Below are 21,957 nucleotides of genomic sequence, written 5' to 3'. Positions count from 1 at the left end.
CTGCTGAATACTACCACCCAGAAATATAATTTTTCTCATTTCACCTAATCTGGTAGAGCAGAAGTTAATCTATACAGCTGTAAACTAGGGCTGTCAAGCGATTAAAAAAAATTAAACACGATTAATCGTGCTGTTAAAACAATAATATAATACCATTTATTTATATTTTTTGATGTTTTCAACATTTTCAAGTATACTGATTTCAATAACACTGAATACGAAGTGTACAGTGCTCACTTTACATTTATTTTTGATAAAAAAAATATTTGCACTGTAAAAAAACCAAAAGAATTAGTATTTTTCATTTCACCTAATACAAGTACTGTAGTGAAATCTCTAGCATGACAGTTGAACTTACATATGTAGAATTATGTACAAAAAACTGCATTTAAAACATAAGAACATAAGAATGGTCATACTGGGTCAGATCAAAGGTCCATCCAGCCCAGTATCTTGTCTGCCAACAGTGGCCAATGCCAGGTGCCCCAGAGGGAGTGAACCTAACAGGTAATGATCAAGTGATCTCTCTCCTGCCATCCATCTCCACTCTCTGACAAACAGAGGCTAGGGACACCATGCCTTACCCATCCTGGCTAATAGCCTTTAGAGCCTACAAGTTCATTCAGTCCTACTTCTTGTTCAGCCATTCACTCAGACAAACAAGTTTGTTTACATTTGCAGAGATAATGCTGCCCGCTTCTTGTTAACAATGTCACCTGAAAGTGAGAACAGGCATTCGTATGGCACTGTTGTAGTCCGTGTTGCAAGGTATTTACGTGCCAGATACACTAAAGATTCATATGTCCCTTCATCTTCAACCACCATTCCAGAGGACATGCGTCCATGCTGATGACTGGTTCTGCTCGATAACGATCCAAAGCAGTGCGGACTGATGCATGTACATTTTCATCATCTGAATCAGATGCCACCAGCAGAAGGTTGATTTTCTTTTTTGGTGGTTTGGGTTCTGTAGTTTCTGAATTGGAGTGTTGCTCTTTTAAGATTTCTGAAAGCATGCTCCACACCTCGTCCCTCTCAGATTTTGGAAGGAACTTCAGATTCTTAAACATTGGGTTGAGTGCTGTCGCTATCTTTAGAAATCTCACATTGGTATCTTCTTTGTGTTTTGTGAAATCTGCAGTGAGTGTTCTTAAAACGAACAACATGTGCTGGGTCATCCAAGACTGCTATAACATGAAATATATGGTAGAATGCGGGTAAAACAGAGTAGCAGACATACAATTCTCCCCCAAGGAGGTCAATCACAAATTTAATTAACGCATTTTTTTAATGAGCATCATCAGCATGGAAGCACGTCTTCTGGAGCAATGGCTGAAGCATGAAGAAGCATATGAATCTTTAGTGCATCTGGCACATAAATATCTTGTGACACTGGCTACAACAGTGCCACGCGAATGCCTGTTCTCTCTTTCACGTGACATTGTAATTAAGAAGTGGGTTGTATTATCGCCCGTAAATGTAAAACAAACATGGTTTTTCTTAGCGATTGGCTGAATGAGAAGTAGGACTGAGTGGACTTGTAGGCTCTAAAGTTTTACATTTTGTTTTTGAGTGCAGTTATGTGACAAAAAAAATCTACATTTATAAGTTGCACTTTCATGATAGAGATTGCACTACAGTATTTGTATGAAGTGAATTGAAAAATACTATTTCTTTTGTTTTTTACAGTGCAAATATTTTTAATCAAAAATAATATAAACTGAGCACTTTATACTTTGTATTCTGTGTTGTACTTGAAATCGATATATTTGAAAATGTAGAAAAACATCCAAAAATATTTAATAAATTTCAATTGGTATTCTGTTGTTTAACAGTATGATTAAAACTGCGATTAATATTTTTGTCTCTATTAATTTTTTTGAGTTAATTGTGTGAGTTAACTGCGATTAATCGACAGCCCTACTGTAAACCTGTACTGAAGGTGGACTTCAGGTTTTCATTTCCTTGCAGTACAGAACAAAGTTCTGCTGCTGCTGCCAAGGGCAGGGGCAGTATGGGTGATATTTCACTATGTATGAGCTATCAGAGTGATTTGAAACCCAGGCCCCATCCTTGACACTGGCTAAGCACTGAGAGAGTGCTATTTAACATGTCTCCTCCTGTGGCTGTTGAAATTAGAGAGGTTTGAGTTTACACCACTCCAATGAACTCAGGCTCTCAAGCTCCCACGGAAGAAGAGGAGGAGAGCACAAGTATTCTTCCTGCGCACCAGAAGAGCTCAGATCCTCTTCATTCCTACAGCAACTCAAGGGCTTTTCCTTGCTCTAGCTGTGTGGATTAGAGAGGCTCTTCTGTACCTGGGAAGAGGAATGGACTTGTCAGCACCCTCTCCCCTGGGTCCGTTAAGGACATGTAGATGAAGCCTGTCATCATTTACTCTAAAATGTTTTATGCTGTGTAGTTGTAGCCATGTCAGTTCCAGGATATTAATGTTTTGCCAGCAGACATACCTAGGTTTGCCTTCTCTCCCCCCCCCCCATTGAAAAATGATTATATCATATTGCCTCTATATAAATTCATGGTATGCCCACATCTTGAATACTGCGTGCAGTTGTGGTCACCCCATCTCAAAAAAGATATATTGGAATTGGAAAAAGTTCAGAAAAGGGCAACAAAAATTATTAGGAGTATGGAATGGCTTCCATATGAGGAGAGATTAATAAGACTGGGACTTTTCAGCTTGGAAACCAGACGACTAAGGGGGATATGATAGAGGTCTATAAAATCATGACTGGTGTGGAGAAAGTAAATAAGGAAATGTTATTTACACCTCCTTATAACACAAGAACGAGGGGCCACCAAATGAAATTAATAGGCAGCAGGTTTAAAACAAACAAAAGGAAGTATTTTTTCACACAATGCACAGTCAGCCTGTGGAACTCCTTGCCAGAGGATATTGTGAAGGCCAAGACTATAACAGGGTTCAAAAAAGAACTAGATAAATTCATGGAGGATAGGTCCATCAATGGCTATTAGCCAGGATGGGCAGGGATGGTGTCCTTAGCCTCTGTTTGCTAGAAGCTGGGAATGGGCAACAGGGGATGGATCACTTGGTGGTTACCTGTACTGTTCATTCCCTCTGGGGCACCTGGCATTGGCCACTGTCCGAAGACAGGATACTGGGCTAGATGGACCTTTGGTCTGACCCAGTATGGTCGTTCTTATATAATGATGCGTGCACTGAAGTTTTAAATCAGAAGTACATTTCAGTCAGGAACAGAATTTCCAAGTCCACTAGCATACCAGCAAAAATAAAATATAAAAAGCAAATGTGTTAATTAGGAAGAAGGTCAAGCAACCAGCAAAATGTTGCATGTGTCAAACACACACAAAAGACTTCCTTGGCACTGAGGGAAAAGAAAATGCTTCTGCTGGGGACATTTACCTAGAGCAGAGTGCCAAATGCATCTTTAGTTTTTTTTTAAATCTGATTTTAATATTCTATATTAGAAACTCTGCTTGTAGTTTAGCACACTTTTATAGCAGTGAGAGCTAGGTCTGAATTAAGCACACAATGTGTGTACTTGCTTTTCTGTGCCTTTCTCTTTCCTGATCTCTTGGCCAGCCATAGTCCTTGCATTTTGAGTCCTGTCCTCTTCCTCCTGCTGAAGATGTTTGTACACTAACTAGTATGTTAAGAATAGACTTCTACAGTATCTGTACTTCTTCCTTGACAGAAACTCCCGTTAGAGCGCAAGTAATTTGTCATCTGCTATTACAGTAAACTGTTGCTGGGCATTACTTTGTGCCTATTGGCATCAATAGATGCAAGAGACTGAGGCTGCTTCTCTTTCACAACAGGTACTGTTTTTGTAGGTCTTCATTTATGTCAGCTTTAGTGATGTCTTTGTTCCCCTTCACAACTGGGTTTTTGAACAATTTTCTCTCTCTCCTTTTCTCTTCTGCTTTTCTCTTCGTTTTCCTTGCTCTTCCAATAATTGAGTCAGCTTTGACCCTTTTGATATTTCTCCCTATGTTTGAGACTTTTCCATTCTTCCTTAATGACCTAGTGTACTGATGTACTTGTCATTAAGTGAAAATTAGTAGCCCAGACTGTCACTGAACCCACTCAAATAATGGTCATTTAGTACCGAGTTGTTTTACCCTAAGTCATGTTGGTGCTGTAGCTTGTGAATACGAGGTCTTTTTTATCAAGATATGATGTAAATGCTCCAAAACCAAAATACCTTAATTTAAAACTAAAAATGCAACTGTTAAAGCTAAACAGAATTAAAAACAAGTATCATCAAATGTGAATAGTGAATTGTTGCAGCTTTTGACAGGCACATAAGCCAATGGGAATGACAAGGAGAAGAATGTCTTATTTTAGTTGGATAAAAAAGTAAAGAACATTTTCAAATGGAAATAGACACCCAGTTCCCATTGATTTTTTTACAGTGGGAGTTGGATGCCTAACTCCCATTTGTCCTTTGAAAATCAAATTCACCTCCATAGCGGTTAGATTACTTCATCTGTTCTGCCAATTTTCTTGTATACAACAACTATTAAATGTTCTCCAGTATTGTCTTTTAAATTGTTTTTATAATGGTTGCATCGTGTTTTGTTTTCAGTGGTGAGTGGAAAGTGTTTTCTGGCAATGAGCTTGGAGCTCTTTTAGGCTGGTGGATCTTCACTTGCTGGAAAAATCAGAATCAAGACCCTACTGCCATCAAAGATGTGTACATGTTATCCAGTACTGTCTCTTCCAAAATCTTGAGAGCAATTGCACTGAAGGAAGGCTTTCACTTTGAGGTAAACCGTTGTGTAAAAGTCTCTATTCATGTTTTTGTTTTTCTGTGCAATTTATCTTACATTTCCCTCCTCCCCCCTTGCAATCTCACTTTAGGAGACATTGACAGGTTTCAAGTGGATGGGAAATCGAGCCAAGCAGCTCACGGACCAGGGGAAAACTGTTTTATTTGCATTTGAAGAAGCTATAGGTAAGAAATGAACAGTATAGATAGCTCTGGTGCACTGTAGAACAGTAAAGATCACTTCTGCTCCAGAAAGTGGCTATGTAAAAATGCCATCATTTCAACACTCACTCCCCGTGAGTGTTCAGTATCATATCTACCTGGTTGACTAAGTTTTTACTACTTATTGTAGCACTTCAGAGGTGATGCAGATATGGTAGTGAGCTGGTTTGTACATTATCATCAGAATTGTTAACGCAATTCCAATTGCAGAGTATGCATGAGCCATGAAGAAGCCAAGTTAACTTGAAATCTGAGATTCAAGTTTCCATGGGTGACAATTTAAAAAACAAAACAAACAACTCTAATTGTTATGAATAATTGACACACAAATATGGCACATTTGGGAAGCTTTTTTTTTTTCTTTCTTTAAGAATAGCACTCCAACACCAGTGAAAGAGTGAGTTTTGGAGTTCCGTTGGCACTACCACATACTGCCATATGGAAAGAATCAAATTGGGGACCAAACTCTGTGGTTAAGCTTCACCATTGTGAAACTTTGATATCCCGCCCCCCCGCCTGTAAAAGTACCTCTTATGAGTGGATCTGCAAGTGGTTGGAAAATGTTTCACTGATATAGATCTACAGTACTAAAGTGTGTAATTTCATCTTTTTGTGCAGAAAAATCACCTGAAATGTTGCTTACAGAAACGTTGAAGTTTATCATATAATCATTTTTATGGGTGCTCTTCCTAACACCAGAATGTGATGAAGATACTTTTGTTTACTAAAACTTTCAATTTCTGCAGTGCGTCAGTATTTCTTTGTCAACCTGGTTGTCTCTGTATATGCTAGTTCCTTTTGTTACAGGTTTATTTTCATATGCTTTCTTTTGTTTAGGATATATGTGCAGCCCTGTTGTCCTGGACAAAGATGGCGTCAGTGCTGCTGTTATAACTGCAGAGATGTCTAGTTGGCTAGCAACCAAAATTTTGTCTTTGTCTCAGCAGCTGAAAGCTATCTATGATGAGTGAGTTTAATTTCATTGTCTAGTTATCGGGTGTTCTCCATCTCCACTATGTATGTTCACTTGCTACTGAATAATATGTAATACAATATAGAGGCAAAGTACTTTTGCAACAGTAATTATCTTCTTGCTAGTTGCCCTGTCTCATAAAAACAAAGCTTAACATATTCAATGCCTGTGTCTCTCTCTTTTTAAGAATATACACAGTTGCCTCAACTGACTGTTCAGTTTGAGTCTTTATTCATGTGACAAGCTATACAACTGTTTCAGTAGCACTTTCAGTACCACATAGATCTTGTAGGCAAGAAAAAACAGATTCTATAAGACAGGGTCCAATTCTGTATGAAACATGAGATCTATTCTCCCATCAAGCACATCTCTTTGGCATTAATGGGCATTACAAATACACCAGGTGCCAAATGGAACCTCCTAAGTTTACAGTGTGGCAGCTGTGTTGGTCCCAGAGAGAGAGACAAGGTGGGTGAGATAATATAGTTTATTGGACCAGCTTCTGTTGGTGAAAGACACAGGCTTTAGAACTACACAAAGCTCTTCAGGTCTGGGAGTGGTACTCAGTGTCACCTTTACATACAAGGTGGAACAGATCGGTTAGCATAAGAAATTAACACACATTCTAAGGGGCCATTCAAGGTGAAGTGGCCCATTAACACCCCTGCAGTCATAGGACAAAAAAGGAAGGGTTAGTGGGTTACTTACAGTTTGCTGTAATAAGTCATAAATCCAGTCTTTTTAAGACCATGATTTTTTTAGCGTTTAGCAAAGTTGTGAATTTAAGCTCCCAGACTCATCTTTTGAAGGTTTGAGTATCTTGGGAAATGGTACAGCCTCATCCCCCATGAACCCACCCCAGGGATCTTCTACATGCTTCACAAGATACATAAACAAGGCATAGCTTGTTTCTTTAACCAACAGAAGCTAGTCCAATAAAATATATTATCTCACCCACCTTGTCTCTCTAATATCCTGGGACCAACACAGTCACAACACTGTAAACTTAGGTGGGTCCATTCAGCACCTGGTGTATGTGTAATTCCCATTAATGCCAAAGAGATGTGCTTGATGGGAGACTAGAGCTCATGTTACACACAGGACTGGCCCCTGTCTTTTATATAATGTTATTTCGTGCCTGTAAGACCTGTGTGTTACTGAAAGTTTTGCAGATACATGGTATATGATTACATTAAACAAGGCATAGGCCAACGGTTACTGGTCATCTTGTATGTAAGATCTTCTGCCCTGCTTGCTACCCCTTAACACTGGCCCTGGCTTTTATATGCAGTTGTTATGGCACAGGTGGGGTGTAAAATTTTTATAGCATGTTGAGGGACCTTAGAAAGAAAAAGGTTGAGAACCCTTGACCTAGATGCATTATAAACACAAATGTATCATGGTGTGTTTTGTATCACAATGAGAAGGTATACACAATGTGTTCTCCAATCATTATATTTTCTCTTAACAGGTATGGCTACCACATTACTAAAGCTTCATATTTTATCTGCCATGATCCTAAGACTATTAAAGAGCTATTTGAGAAACTTAGAAATTATGATGGAAAGAACACTTACCCAAAATCATGTGGCAAATTTAAAGTTTCTGGAGTAAGGGATCTAACTACTGGCTACGATAGCAGCCAGCCTGATCAAAAGGCGGTAAGTATCCTTTTATAAAAATAATAATAGATCAGATTTTATAGTCTTATGACTAACAATATACTTAACACTGAGAGAAGTGAAAATCCCAACTAAAAACTGCAGATTCTTGTAGCCATACTTTGTGATCTTGTCTAAGCTGCATAAAATGGCAGAGTCAGCTGAGGAAGCTTGGAGGATTGTGCTATTTTACTACAGCTTCAAGTTTTTCTGTTTTTTCCTACTGCTTGGAGGGATTATCTTTCCCCTCAGCATTGATATAAGAAATGTAAAATATCTATTCAGATGTGAAGCTTTGGGTTCTTTAGCCTTCTTTTAGAATCAAGGGTGATTTGTATTTATTTTTTTTTCTTTTGATAGTCACTGAGCACATGCTTTATGTAGCTTTTTCTATATGCTACCAAAATCTTGACAAGATTTCAAGATGTATTATCTAATAGTGACTCACAAGCCATGACATGGCTTCACTTTTCAACTCCTAGGTTGAGGGCAAGATTGTGACTAACTCTAATATGTCTGTTGAAGTTGGGAGGCCAAAATAAAATAGTTCAGTTGGTGTATTTGGTACTGAATACTAGTTGTTGGTTTTTTCCCCCCCTTGCATCTAAAACTCATTGTATATATTTAAGTAGTGAACTTTTAAGGAAGCTATTCTATGGTGTGTGTGTGTGTGTGTGTGTATGTCTATATGTATTTCTAGGTGCTTCCTACCAGTAAAAGTAGCCAGATGATAACATTTACTTTTGCTAATGGAGGAGTGGCTACTATGAGGACCAGTGGGACAGAACCAAAAATCAAATACTATGCTGAACTCTGTGCGCCTCCTGGAAACAGGTATTGTGTTGCTTTTAGGATTAAATTGTTATTTTTTTTTTAAAGGCCTATTTTAATATAATTTTAATAATTACACTCTTTAGCAAAAGAATTGTGCAGAATTAAAGCTTGGGACACATTAATGGCCAATTCTTGCTGTCACTGAAGTTCCATTGAACATTGTCTTGACTTCCGTAGGAGCAGGAAGGGGCCCTCAACTTGATACCATTTTAAAATTGTATTAAAATATTCCAAGGTGACTTGAAAGGGCTGCTTCCTTTCTCAAATCTTTTTTTGTTTCAAAGTTAATATTGTCAAGACTTCTAATTACTGAAATATCATACTTATTCCTTTGACTCAAGTACCCTTGAAATCAACTGTCATAAGTCAAATAACATCTTGGTATTTATCCCATTTGTTTGACACCAGGATGAATTTGGCCCACTTTCATAAATGTAAAAAATTTGGAGAGTTTTTTTTTTTTTTCTTCAAAGAACATACTCTTAATTATGTGGTGGGACTTCTGGATCCCTCATCAGAAGCTCTACGTTATCTTTCCTCTCCTCTTTCAACCAAGGACACATTTATGTAGATGTACAGATGCTAAAAACTGGCACATGTCTCTATGCTTTAGGCTTTCTTGAGATAAATTAAGAGTACATCACAAGTAATGTTCTAAGTGCAGTAATTAGTATAACCTACCATCATCAAAGCAAGCAACTTCAAATCTCAAAGCACCCTCCTTCCCTGTTTTTAAAAGGGAGGAGGGGGAAATGTGCCTTATAGTTTTGACAATTAGCATATGTAGTATTTTACTTTTTAGGTTAGTCATTCAGATCTAGTCCAGATTGGTAGTGTCTGAACCATGCTCTGTGTGAAATGAATTGGTGGCTCAGTTGGTCTCCACAAAACAAAAAAACACTTTTTGGAAGTTTTTCAGCAGAAGTCAGGAATTGAATAGAAATGGAGACTGCCATATCAATGTGCTATGTTTTGGCTGAAGCACATTGATGGAGTATTGTGGAGAAGTTTGCATTTCTTCCTTTTTCTGTGTCCATAACTTTTTGATTGCTAAGCTATAGTGATAATTGAAGATTTTGGACACTAACAACTAACGCAAATAGAAAACAGAAAACAACGTCTATGAATTGCTCATCAAAATTTATCTTTAAATATTTAATGTTGAATATTATGGTAATATTTGCCTAAAGGCCCCAATCCCATTGTGATAGACTCTATATAACAATATCTGAAAAAGACAGTCCTTGAGCTTACAATCTAAGATGAGGCGACGGATGGATTCAAAAATATGAATATATGTTTATAGCATATTTTAAAAATACTTTAACTTTTGTTAAATAAGGCTAATGGTATTTATGCTTTATCGTGAATGAAAGAAAATGTGATACAAGGTCTAAATGTTGCTAAACATATGAACTAGGATGGAATGGGAAAGATTTGAAGCTTAAATCAGCTGTTGTCATATATCAAATTATATTTTGAAAAACATGGACAAACATGTAAATTCAGTTCCTTGATACACAAAGATTAGAGCTAAACACTGACATAGTCCCACGTGTGGTTCTAAGAAATCAAGCGTGCAATTTTACTAGCATTAATAGAAAATGTGCGGTTAAAACATCACACATCAGACTGAGGGCTAGTCTAGACTAACAGTTAGTGCTTGGGCAAGCTGGGATATAAATCAGTGCACACTGGGGAACTTCTATCACACAGTAGCAGGGTCCACACGGACTGCTAGTGTACTGTAATTTACATCCCAGCTTGCCATGCACTAACTGTCTTGACAAACCCTCAGAATATAGACCTTTTTTCCTTCTAGCCTTTTTTGCTGCTCTTCTTTGATTTTTTGGTTTTGTTACTTGGTTTTCCTTTTTTTTTTTCTTTTTTCTTAGTGACCCTGAGCAACTGAAGAAGGAATTAGATGAGCTGGTCAGTGCTATCGAAGAGTATTTCTTTCAACCAGAAAAAAATAAACTGCAGCCCAAGGCAGAGTAAACAATTAAGATGGTTTCCTTAATTGCACTATCTTGCAGCATGTTATGGGCAAAACCCTACACTATTTAAAAAGTAGGGATTTTTAAGGACCAAAAAAAAAAAATTATTAAAATATATGTCCTTACCAATATGTGTTCCACATCCTCTTTGGTCTAATGTCTTCTTTTATCCGGGTAAATCAAGGGATTCCTTATAAAAACTAGCAACCAAATATTGTCTGATACAATGCAAATATGTTTCACTAATCAAGTCTTGTTCTAATAAAATATTGTATTGTACTTGCCTTGCCTTAATTTCTGTAAATGCAGTCTGCTTTTTACATGTATGTAGCCTAATTTGATAGCAATGTAACGACCACGTTTTTGATGATGGGGAACTGGATAGCGCTGCATGAATATGTCTAGTTTTATCTTTGCAAGGCAGGCTAGTTGTGTAACTAAGGGGCACTGGAAATCTGTAGGTAATTTTGGTAAAATCAGGGTAGATGTCCCTAGAAGAGCAGGTTTCCAAAAGTGATTTTTAGCCACAATAGCAGGATTTTACTGGGGTTGATGGTGAATTTGTAGGTGTTGATAAAGTGCTTGACCACCACATTTTATTTAATAATGAACCATGTGGACATGTTTTACTGCTATAAGACAATAATAATATGGTACAGGAGTAAGGTTATATACGATACCAGTGTGTGGGAAGCCATGTGATGCAGTGATGTTACATTTACCTTAAACAGAAGGAGTGCTCCCCAAGTTACACATTTCAGCTGGTATTATTTATACATAATACAAGTTGTATATCTCTTTACATGTCACTAAAATCCAACCCATCAGTTTGTCCCAGCTCCCTAACTTGTTGTTCTGTTATTTTAGATACTAGCATTCTAGGTACTGGTCCATGAAGATGCCTCCCCTAGCTTAAACTAAGACATACATTCATTCTATCTTGATTTTAACAAGTTTCTTATGTGCTTATACCAAATGTTTACATCAGCAAATGGAAGAAGTTATGGGATTATGGTGTAGGCTAGTTTTAGGCTACATCACTAATACAATATTTGTGCTTAATGTTGTTGGTGTTTAATGCATACTAATATATATAAAAATATGGAGCAGATAATACGTATTACTACATATATGCTAGGCAGCATAAATTAGTCCAATGAAGCAGAGCCAGAATGGACATTGGTTGTCTATTGCCAGGGTGTCTACGAAAATACATCATCTTGCAGGCAGGGGAAGAGGAAATGCAGCATCTTGGGTTGGAGTTGAGCATGCCAGCCCTGTGTCTTTCTCTAAAGACACTTAATATCATGCTGGGGCAGAGACTGGCTTCTTGGTACATATTTATATAGTGCCTCATATGATGCAGCCCTGATCTTTGATTGGGCCCATAATTACTTATTAAATACTACTAATGATAACGGGCGGAAGGGGTTTGCTATTGACTTCAGTGAGACTTAGGATGTTTCACTTTGTACAGAAATTCCATGCATATGGCTTTTCATTGCCCCTGTAGTCATCTTCTGAAAATGAAATGCAAGGACAACTCTAAAATAACTTATTAAAACCAGGGGAGGACACACTGCAGTCTGGAATTATGAATATACTTCATGAGTACCATATAATGTGTGTTTATTGTAAATGCCATATTAATGTTGGGGATTGTACATGCAGCCAGTGTTGGTCAAAATGTTAGTCTGTAACTCAACATTCTTGTGTATGTTTGTTTTATTGTGCTAAAATGTATTTGGCATAGTGTAAACCTGAATTGAATCTTGAAAACAAAATATAATTCCTTTTAAAGTGAGATTCCTGTATTTCAGTGTTTTCCTTTGTAAACAAGTGGTAAAATGGAAAAAACAGGGTACTGTAAAATAAGTACTACTGATCTTACTCCATATATGGGTAGTTGCTAGGATCTTATTTTGACGCAAGGGAAAATGTTAGGCTGTACACAAGATATTAGGCTATGACAACGCAGAATGTTTATAGCTAGACAGTTACATTGTAAGTAAAGTAATATCCTATTGCAGATGATATCTTCGTAGATAGCAAAAGCCCTGATGTCTTACCCCTTATTTCAATGTTTCTAGAGTCCAGAGAAGTGCAGTAAGAATTAATTTGCTTCAGTCACCTTAACTTTAGAGCAAGGATTATTCTAAACAGTAAAACCTGATGATAATTTGTGTAACCTTCAAAAAAGGGTACAGCGCTACTGATGCCTGGCTGTCACTGTTCTGTACATATTCAGAATGTGACTTTTTTACAAACCACCAAGACAACTAAGTGTAATTAAGAAGCAGTTAACCAAACAAAACATACACGCTATATGGTGGAGCTTTTATGAAAATGGCAACAGAACATATTTGTTAAAACTAGCACATTACTTTTTAATTCAAATGATTGAAGGCTGTATCAGACTACATATGGATCTTATTGACAGCATGTAGGTTTAAAGAGGAGGCAATAGTGAGTATGGTGGGTGTGCCAAAGATAGCCCAATGTGGCGCTTAGCTGCTACAAGCTCTGAGAAGCAGAAATGCTTACTCTGTATAACCATTAAAATCCTGTAAGAAATGGTGGCCACAAAGTGAAAGACAGAAAACACAATGGGAATAGTAATTTTCAACTTGGTAAATGGTTAAAAGGACTGGATTTTAATGGGAGTCATTTTGGTTGGCTCAGTGAATCTCCTAATGTGATCAGATGACTAAAAAATGGGACAAAAATACTGCTAAGAATGACCGCTAGAGATGGGACACAAGAGGGGGAGTACTTTGAATTACTACAGTGAATTCTATCCCAGTTTTCTGACTTGAGGGTCTCACCTACATGCTCAGGGTCTAACTGATCACCATATTTGGGGTTTGGAAGCAATTTCCCCCTAAGTCAGATTGGCAGAGATGCTAGAGGTTTTTTGTCTTCCTCTGCCATGTGGGGCATGGGTCACTTTCTGGTTTCAACTAGAATAAATGGTGGGTTCTTGATAAGTTGAAGACTTTTAAATCAAGATTTGAGAACTTCAGTAACTTCAGCCAAAAGTAATGGGCCTACTCCAGGAGTGAGTGGGTTAGGTTCTGTGGCCTGTGATGTGCAGGAGGCCAGACTAGATGATCCTGGTGTCTTCTGGCCTTAAAGTTTGAGTCATAGAGACCAAACACTTACTAAGTTTCAGAAACGGAGACCTAAACATCAGCAGACATATCTATGGTAGTTAGGATAAAATAATGGATATAAGCCCTTATGCTTCAAGGCATACGCCAACTATTAACTAATGGTTAAGAAGTTTCTCCTATGGGCAAATTATTTCACATGGGTCCATAAAAAGATTTCTTGCAACCAGTACTAGCCATTACTGGAGACAGGCTACTGAACTAGATGGACCACTGGTCTGATTCCAGAGTTCCTATGTGTAATTGTAATTTACATCTATTTACTGCTGTAACTCACCCCAAAACAGTTTGCTTTGGACTTTCACAGAACTCTTAAATTTATAACCTATATATGTAAACAGCTGTTTTAAGATAGTTGTCTAGTCATGTAGCCACTTGGTAAAAGTATCTCCTACAGTTTATTACAAATACATTGTCATGATTTACAACCATTTGTTTCTACTAAATACTTTGGAAAGGAGCAAGAATGAAGATAGATTTAACTTCACAGCCAAAGATGGTACACATCTTCAATTTCTAGTATTACTAAAAACAGCAAATATTTGTAATAAAAATAATATAAAGTGAGCAGTGTATACTTTGTATTCTGTTGTAATTGAAATCAATATATTTGAAAATGTAGAAAAACATCAAATATTTAATAAATATCAATTGGTATTCTATTGTTTAACAGTGGGATTAAAACTGAGATTAATTGTGATTAATTTTTTTAATCGTGTTTAATTTTTTTTTAGTTAATCGCGTGGGTTAACTGCAATTAATCGACAGCCCTATTTTTTAGTATCAATGGACAATAAAATGTGCTAGAGAACTAAAAATTCTTGCCCTACTAGGTATTTAATGCATCAGTATTTTCTACAATCATCAGTCTAAGAGATATGTGCAATAAATTACCTGTTTGTCTCTAGGTAGTAAGAATAGGTCAAGGTATTACCCATCCCCATAATTTGTTTTTCTCAGCAATACTCACCTTTCATCGTAGGCTGGGTTATGTTATTTACCTTCAAGAAAAGTATTTGTACATCAGCTTAACTACTTGAAATGATACATTTAGTGCGTCTGATGCATTTTTCTATGTAAATACCTAAAATATTACTATTTTCCTTGCCAACCAGCCTATTTTCCTCAGCAATAGCACTGAAAAAGTAAAACAAACCTCTTTACTAGAATCCCTTTTACATGACATTTATTAAATATTTATAAGTGACAGTTTTTCTGGATTGGTATGAATTGATGTAATCATTGATATAAATCAGAATTTTATTTTCCTATTCAAATCCAGTGTTCATTTTGAATTGTGTTGCACTTTAGTGCTTATTCCCTGAGTAAAATACATTTTATTTGTGACAAAGTCCAGATGAGTACACTTGTACCTGATTAAGCTTTCAAGAAAGTACACTAAAATGGTGTCTGAAGGATCATCACATAGTGTTTGGATGACAGCCATTCCATCAAAGATTATTGCATCATTCTCTGGAACATGATTAATAAGGTGTTCTCCACCTTTGGATTGAGGAAGATAGAGCAGAGATGACTTGTTGGTCTTTGCCAGAGTATCATCAGCACTAGCAAGAGGGTAGGAAACTGCTCCCAAAGAGTGGCTCAAGATTTCCCTGAGATCATACAAGAAGTCTTGCAAAAAGAGTTTCTTGTCATTATGAGGGATCATGTCTTTTCCAGGTACTTTTGCTTTTGGTTTGACTTGATCACTGAATGTTTTCTGGCTTTTGATGGGAGAAGAAAATGTCCTGAGTAGCAGAAAGCAGACACAGGTAAAATTGCACTGATGGACTTCTTGAACCATTCTCTTGAGCAGCAATCATATAATTTGTAATCTCACTAGTGGCTACAACACTTAGACACTTGTCCATCTTGAGGAGCATCAAAAGGATTGATCATGCATTCAGTAGTGCACAGAATGCTCATTATAGCTGTCTCATCACCCTGAATTTTTGTGCTGACAAGATCTTTCTTTTTCCATGCCTCTGGAGTCATGCCTGCCGTCACTTCACGCTATGTCGTTATAGCAGCTCTTTTATGTTGTGACAAGATCCAGCGATAAACTGCTGAATGGCTTTGCGTCAATCCAATCAAACCACCTTTTGCTTTTGAAACTTTATTGTAGGTTTATTCAATTGTCTGGTCACATGCAATTTAAGAGAACCCAGGTCCACTTTGATGTTGGGCTGTCCACTGTCCTCAAGCGCTGAGTTCTGTGTAACATTCTGAGTGTGTGATGAGGAGTTTCTCCATTTCCAGTCAAGATGATAGACAAACTATACCAGGTATCTTCTGATTGTAAGAGAAGAACCAGGGCTTCATGAAGCGTATAACTGAAAGATGCAACTCCCAGTCAGACGCTTGGGTTGCTCTCACAAAAGGGAGCAAGATTTGCACCATGTTTATGTAAGAGCTCCAGAAGGCAAACATTGGGTTCTCTTTGCTCTTTCTCTGGACAAAGTCTTCATATTTCATGACTACATTGGTGATTTCAGCCGCTCTACACAGAACATCAAACAAGTCAACAGGGAATGCTAGTTTCATTTTCTTTTAATGACCTCTAGGTACTTATTTGCTTTGTCCATGGGAAATGATTTAAGTCTGGAATCTCAGATGCTGCATGTTTTCATACAGAAGTGTGTGTGCTGTCATACTGCAATTATAACACTATCCTCTCGGAACACTCTGATCCTTGGGCAGCAACTTCTGACTCTATCAAGATACCACAAAGTTCTGCATCCACAAATCCTTTGCCAAGGACACCTAGAAATGACATGCAGCTGTACAATTTGCCTAGCCACACTATCAAACATCTTGTATAGTCATCTTCTTTGCATTGGACTTGTGCTTTTGTATATATTGCTTGGTCAAAGACCAAGACTACGTGATTATTGTATAGCTGATAAGCTTGAAATTACTTTGTTTCAGAACTGTGTAGACAGTAGACATCTGTTTGGTGATGCCTGAATAACTGGAAGGTAAGGGATAGCTGATTTCTCAAGAGCACAGTCATGCTGAAGAGTAGTATGAAAACATGTCCCTCCAGGAAGTGTACATGAGTCAGCATTGAGAGCCTTCATACAAATATATGCCAGTTCATTTCTCAGTACAGGTTCCAGGTTTGATCTGTAACTCAGCTTTTAATGGGGCATGTGTATTATGACTCAAGTCTTGTGGACCTTGCCTCTTGTTCTGATAGTACTGCTTTATCACAAATTTACGGGGTGCTTTAAGAGAACTATATACACCTTTTGGCAGTGGTGCTCTGCTTAATGTTGGGGTTGATTCAGTGATGTGGCTCTACAGGATCCAGATAGGGTTTCTTCTCCAAAATCGATATGGTCCCATACTAGAACTGTTGAAGCCTTCTTTGCAAAGCCCAGTGGAATCTCATCAGAACCTTTATCAAGCTATAGCTGAGCAAGGCATGTGTCATCATGGCTAATTACAGTATTTTCAGATGCACAATGTCCAGTTTGTTTAGTATGGCGACCACTTGTCAAGTGTAATTGTCAATCCAAGGCAAAGGGATTTAGGTGACTGTTTTCAACACTTGGATTCAAGGTAAACAAAGTCTTGGCAAAGTAATATGAGTTTACGGTCTACATCATCTGGAAGATCAACATAGCCAGCCAGTGTTGGTGCCTCTGATGTGCCAATAATCCAGGGCATCAAATTGTAAAGTTCAACTGGCATGACAGATGTTGCAGATTCAACACTTAAATTGATTGTTGTTAGTGGCCAGAGACAACTCATTCCAGGAGTGTCATCCAAAGTGCTCTTGATGATCAGCGCACCACTGTGCGGAGTCCTAGCTGACTGCACATCAGGAGCTTGTGTATTTACTGTTGATGATCTTGAGAGGGTAGGTCAGCTTGTGGTTGAAAATGAATTTGTCCCTCTTCACTAACAGTTGTGTCTGTAGCTGTTTCTGCCTCTGATTGATAAGGAAGTCTATTAATAAATGTACTTTGTTGAAAGTGTGTCAATGTACACCATCTCACTGACATTCTTGTGTGGTATATGAAAGGTGAGCTGAGGGAAGTTGCATATCAGACAGTATTTCAGTTGGCCAACGCTGCAATACAAAACCATGCATGATTTCTAAAAACAGGGTTCTCTACGGGGACATTTATCATAGTTGTAAATCATGAATCTGCTACTGTGCTTTAAATTTGTTTTACTACAGTATTCAAGAATTACTACAAACTTAAACAACGAGGAGTACTTGTGGAACCTTAAAGACTAACAAATTTATTTGGGCATAAGCTTTCATGGGCTAAAACCCACTTCATCAGATGCACGGAGTGGAAAATACATTAGGCAGATGTATATACATATATACACAGTACATGAATTGCCCCCTATTGTTACTCACACCTTCTTGTCAACTGTTTGAAATGGGCCACCCTGATTACATTGGCCTCATTACCACTACAAAAGTGATTTTCCTCCTGTTGATAATAGCCCACTTCCATGTTAATTGAATTGTCTCGTTAGCACTGATCCACTACTTGGTAAGGCAACTCCCATCTTTTCATGTACTCTCTGTGTGTGTGTGTGTGTGTGTGTGTGTGTGTGTGTGTGTGTGTATATATATATACACAATCTGCCTACTGTATTTTCCACTCCATGCATCTGATGAAGTGGGTTTTAGCCCACAAAAGCTTATGCCCAAATAAATGTTAGTCTCTAAGGTGCACAAGTACACCTCGTTTTTGCTGATACAGACTAACGTGGCTACCACTCTGAAACCTACCAACAAACTTAAAGGTTAGAAAAATGCTGTGATGTTTAAATTTCCATTTGTCTCTGCCATGATTGTGTCTAAATGATTATGAAAATATTGGTCTATATAATGTATCACTTATCTGTAACTTGGATCATCAAGACCTTCTATGCTTTTTTTACAAGCTCGATGAAAAATCTGGGTAAGAACATAAGAACAACCATACTGGATCAGACCAAAGGTCCACCTAACCCAGTACGCTGCCTTCCTACAATGGCCAATGCTAGGTCCCCCAGAGGGAATGAACAGAACAGGTAATCAAGTGATCCATCCCCTGTCACCCATTCCCAGCTTCTGGCAAACAGTCTTGGGTAAGGGTAAGTCTTGTCATCCGCAATACCTCCTGGTCTACAATGAGCCTCTGGTGGATGACGGCATATAAAATCTTGTAGGCTTTGCTGTACATCTGTTCAGCACAAATAGGTTTATCCTTATCTACAAACTTTGTCAAAAATCTTGTGTAATCTCTGTAACATGTTTTATGGTACCGGACTTCAACTGCCATACTGTCCTGGTATGTGATGACAATATTCTGATCCTTCAGTGCTGCAGCTCTTTTGATCTTTACTGCATCTATCATTTCTGCCTGGTCTAGTTAATCTTGCATTTATGGGCCACAGTGATGTATCACTTCCTTTTTTGGTATATGATGCAGATGGCAGGAAAGACTGGTCCAGATGCACAAACAGGGAAGGCAGATATTGACCAAAGTGTCTTCCTGGGGTTGGGCAAAGATGTGGAACTGGTGCTGGAAGAGGTACTGTCCATCAATCTGTTTCCCTGTAATATTAACTGCTGGACACAGCATTTTCTTGCATTCTCTATGTGCTTTTTATCTATAGAATATCTATAGCAGGTGCGATGGAATCCTGAGTCACTGGGGATGTCATCAAATTCTTTTGACAACTGCTGTTGAAATGCTTCAGCAATGTATCAATTATCACCATGCAAGTCGAACCATGCTTGAGCACATTCATGGTATTTATCCTACCTGACACATTTAAATAGTTGAGTGGACTCCTTGATTTGAGGCTAGATGCATATAATAATACAAATACGTTATTAAACTGGAGTTCTTGTGAATCTTAGATAATCGATAAGAGATTTCTTGGTCGTCTTCACCATTCTTGAGCATGGCCACATTGGTTTTGCATGAATACACGTGTAACTGGTCAAATCCAAAGCTTGCAAGTTTTATTACGGTCTTTTTTTTATGTGTGCATGTGCCAGGCTCAATACTGGGTTAACTTTTCAATAGTTGCATGCTGGATGCTGAAAAGTGGTGGAGGAGGGGAGCAAAAAAACCACAAAACTAGGTAGGAGACAATAATGCAGGGATGGCCAACCTGTGGCTCTGGAGCCACATGCGGCTTTTCAGAAGTTAACATGTGGCTCCTTGTATAGGCACCGACGCCGGGGCTGGAGCTACAGGTGCCAACTTTCCAATGTGCTGAGGGGTGCTCACTGCTCAACCCCTGGCTCTGCAACAGGTCCTGCCACCACTCCACCTCTTCCCGCCCCCTCCCCTAAGCCTGCTATGCCCTCGCTCCTCCCCTGAGCCTCCTGCACACCATGAAAGAGCTGATTGGGAGGGACGGGGAGGTGCTGATCGGCAGGGTTGCCGGTGGGTGGGAGGCACTGGGAATGGGGTGGGGGAGCTGTTTTCCCAAATATTTGAAAGCACTGGAAATTCAGTTAATGTAAGTAACCTGCTTTATAGTGATGCCTTGAGAAAATCGTGCGGTCTTCTGCATCCATAACAGTTTCATTTTATCAGTGACCACAGACAATGGAACACCTTACTTTTAATTGTATAGTGGTTGTGCCATTTTATGGTTTCCTTTATACTCCTTGCCAGTACATATAAAAAACGTTTGCTCTTTCATGATTAAACAAATAGCATGCAGAAGAAGTCTTTCCGCACTTGCATTAAAAGACCCATGCTTATGAGATTCTGTGGGGACCTAGTTCAACCTTAACAATTTGAATATTGTCAAGGTTTTGGATATCTTGTAAGTTTTTAACCAAAACTCTCTGAATTTCATGGGTTTTAATTATTTTTTTCAACTCACATTCTTGATAGGTATACTCAAACCATACCTGTGTGTCCACAATCTTAATTTCACCTTAACAAAAATGTGTGTGTGGCTTAGGTACTTAAGCATGGTGATTCTTGCTCACATGCAGAGGTCTGAACTGGTTACCAGAGCTAGGGTTGGGAAGGGACTTATGGTTGCTCATTTTTCTTTGGAGTATTGAGCAGGGATCATCTGCTAGGATTGGCTGGGCATATTCCACACGACTGATCTTTCTGTAATTACAGTGAGTGGACGTTGCTGAACTGAGGCTCTCATGGTCTTTGGTTTCTGTGTTTCTAAAGGGTAACACATGCAGGAATCTAGAAACTAATGATTTTAGGCCTTGATCCAAAACTCACTGAAGTCATCAGCAGTATCTCTTGACTTCAATGGGCTTTAGATTTATTTATTTAGATATCCATCCCAGGGTCTTGGCACCCTAACACATAATACAACAAATGAGGTCCTTAGCCCAGTTAGTGTTTTTCCAGATATTTTTCCATGTTTGTCCTAGTCTGCTATCAACCATTATTATTCCTTCCTTAAATATTTATTTATACATTGGCCTCTCCTTTTTGTTCTATGCCTGCATTAGACGTTATTTCCAATTTTTAAAACTTAAACCCAAACCTTTACTATTATTTACCCCAGAATTACCAGAAACATTACTTAGGATGCTATCAAAATAACTATCAAAATTCTTAAAAAAAAAAAAAAAAATTCAAGGTGCAGCTATTGGGTTTTGTGCTGCCCCTATGGAAAAGTCCCCAAACCCTTGCTTACTTTCCACTCTTGCTTTTCTCTTTGTGAAGGGCAAAAATGTGTCTTGGCTTTTCTGACTGTCTTGGGATTCCCAAACCGTCGGAACCCATATATTTTAAACCACTTAACTTTGCTTTGGTTCTGAAATTGACTTTTGCTAACAGTGTCTGGCTCCATCCTCACCACTTACCCATTTATGCTCCTATATGTTTACTGAAAGTCTTTATTACAATATAAAATAATAGGCAGATTGAATTAGCAAAGATGCACTGTATGTTTAGGGATAAATACTAAACTCTGGCCCAGGCACACTGGATGCAACAGAGTATGTATGTATGTGTGTGTAAAGGTGCTTCTACTTCTCTGCCAATCCTGAGGGCGCTCTGCACTGGGCCAGTTCTGTGGTGCAAGTTAGAGCAACCTGAATGGGATGGTACAGCAGCCAGGGAGTCCTGTCCATACCTCATTTTCCTCAGTCTCTGTGGCTGGCAGCTCTACATTACCTGAGGATCCCTGCATGGGGAAAAGTCCTCCAGAGGCTAGGTGTAAACTGGTTTCAAGGCAGCTCTGTACTAGCAGAGCAGCATGCTCCTGCTGTAAAGCAGGAGATGAACTTGACTATCTTTCCTTCTGCCACCACTCTAGGTGATCAAGAGTAAGCTATTAGACATATGTGTATTATTTTTTATGTAAACT

General features: G+C 38.4%; 1 protein-coding gene across 1 annotated transcript in view; it reads left to right on the top strand.

Moving 5' to 3' along the window:
- The window catches only part of PGM2 (phosphoglucomutase 2), a 34,013-nt gene extending 23,172 nt beyond the window's left edge, over positions 1-10,841 (top strand). The window contains exons 9-14 of the mRNA XM_065404834.1: positions 4,593-4,773; positions 4,868-4,961; positions 5,835-5,964; positions 7,442-7,631; positions 8,332-8,465; positions 10,361-10,841. Of these exons, the coding sequence (XP_065260906.1) occupies positions 4,593-4,773; positions 4,868-4,961; positions 5,835-5,964; positions 7,442-7,631; positions 8,332-8,465; positions 10,361-10,463 (832 nt within the window). The 3' untranslated portion in view covers positions 10,464-10,841. The remainder of the gene's footprint in view (positions 1-4,592; positions 4,774-4,867; positions 4,962-5,834; positions 5,965-7,441; positions 7,632-8,331; positions 8,466-10,360) is intronic.
- The last annotated feature ends 11,116 nt before the right edge of the window (positions 10,842-21,957 follow it).

Source organism: Emys orbicularis, chromosome 5 (assembly GCF_028017835.1).
Source record: "Emys orbicularis isolate rEmyOrb1 chromosome 5, rEmyOrb1.hap1, whole genome shotgun sequence".
NCBI classification, from domain to species: domain Eukaryota; kingdom Metazoa; phylum Chordata; order Testudines; family Emydidae; genus Emys; species Emys orbicularis.
Note: the sequence above shows the minus strand (reverse complement) of the source record. Positions and strands in the feature narration are given on the sequence as shown.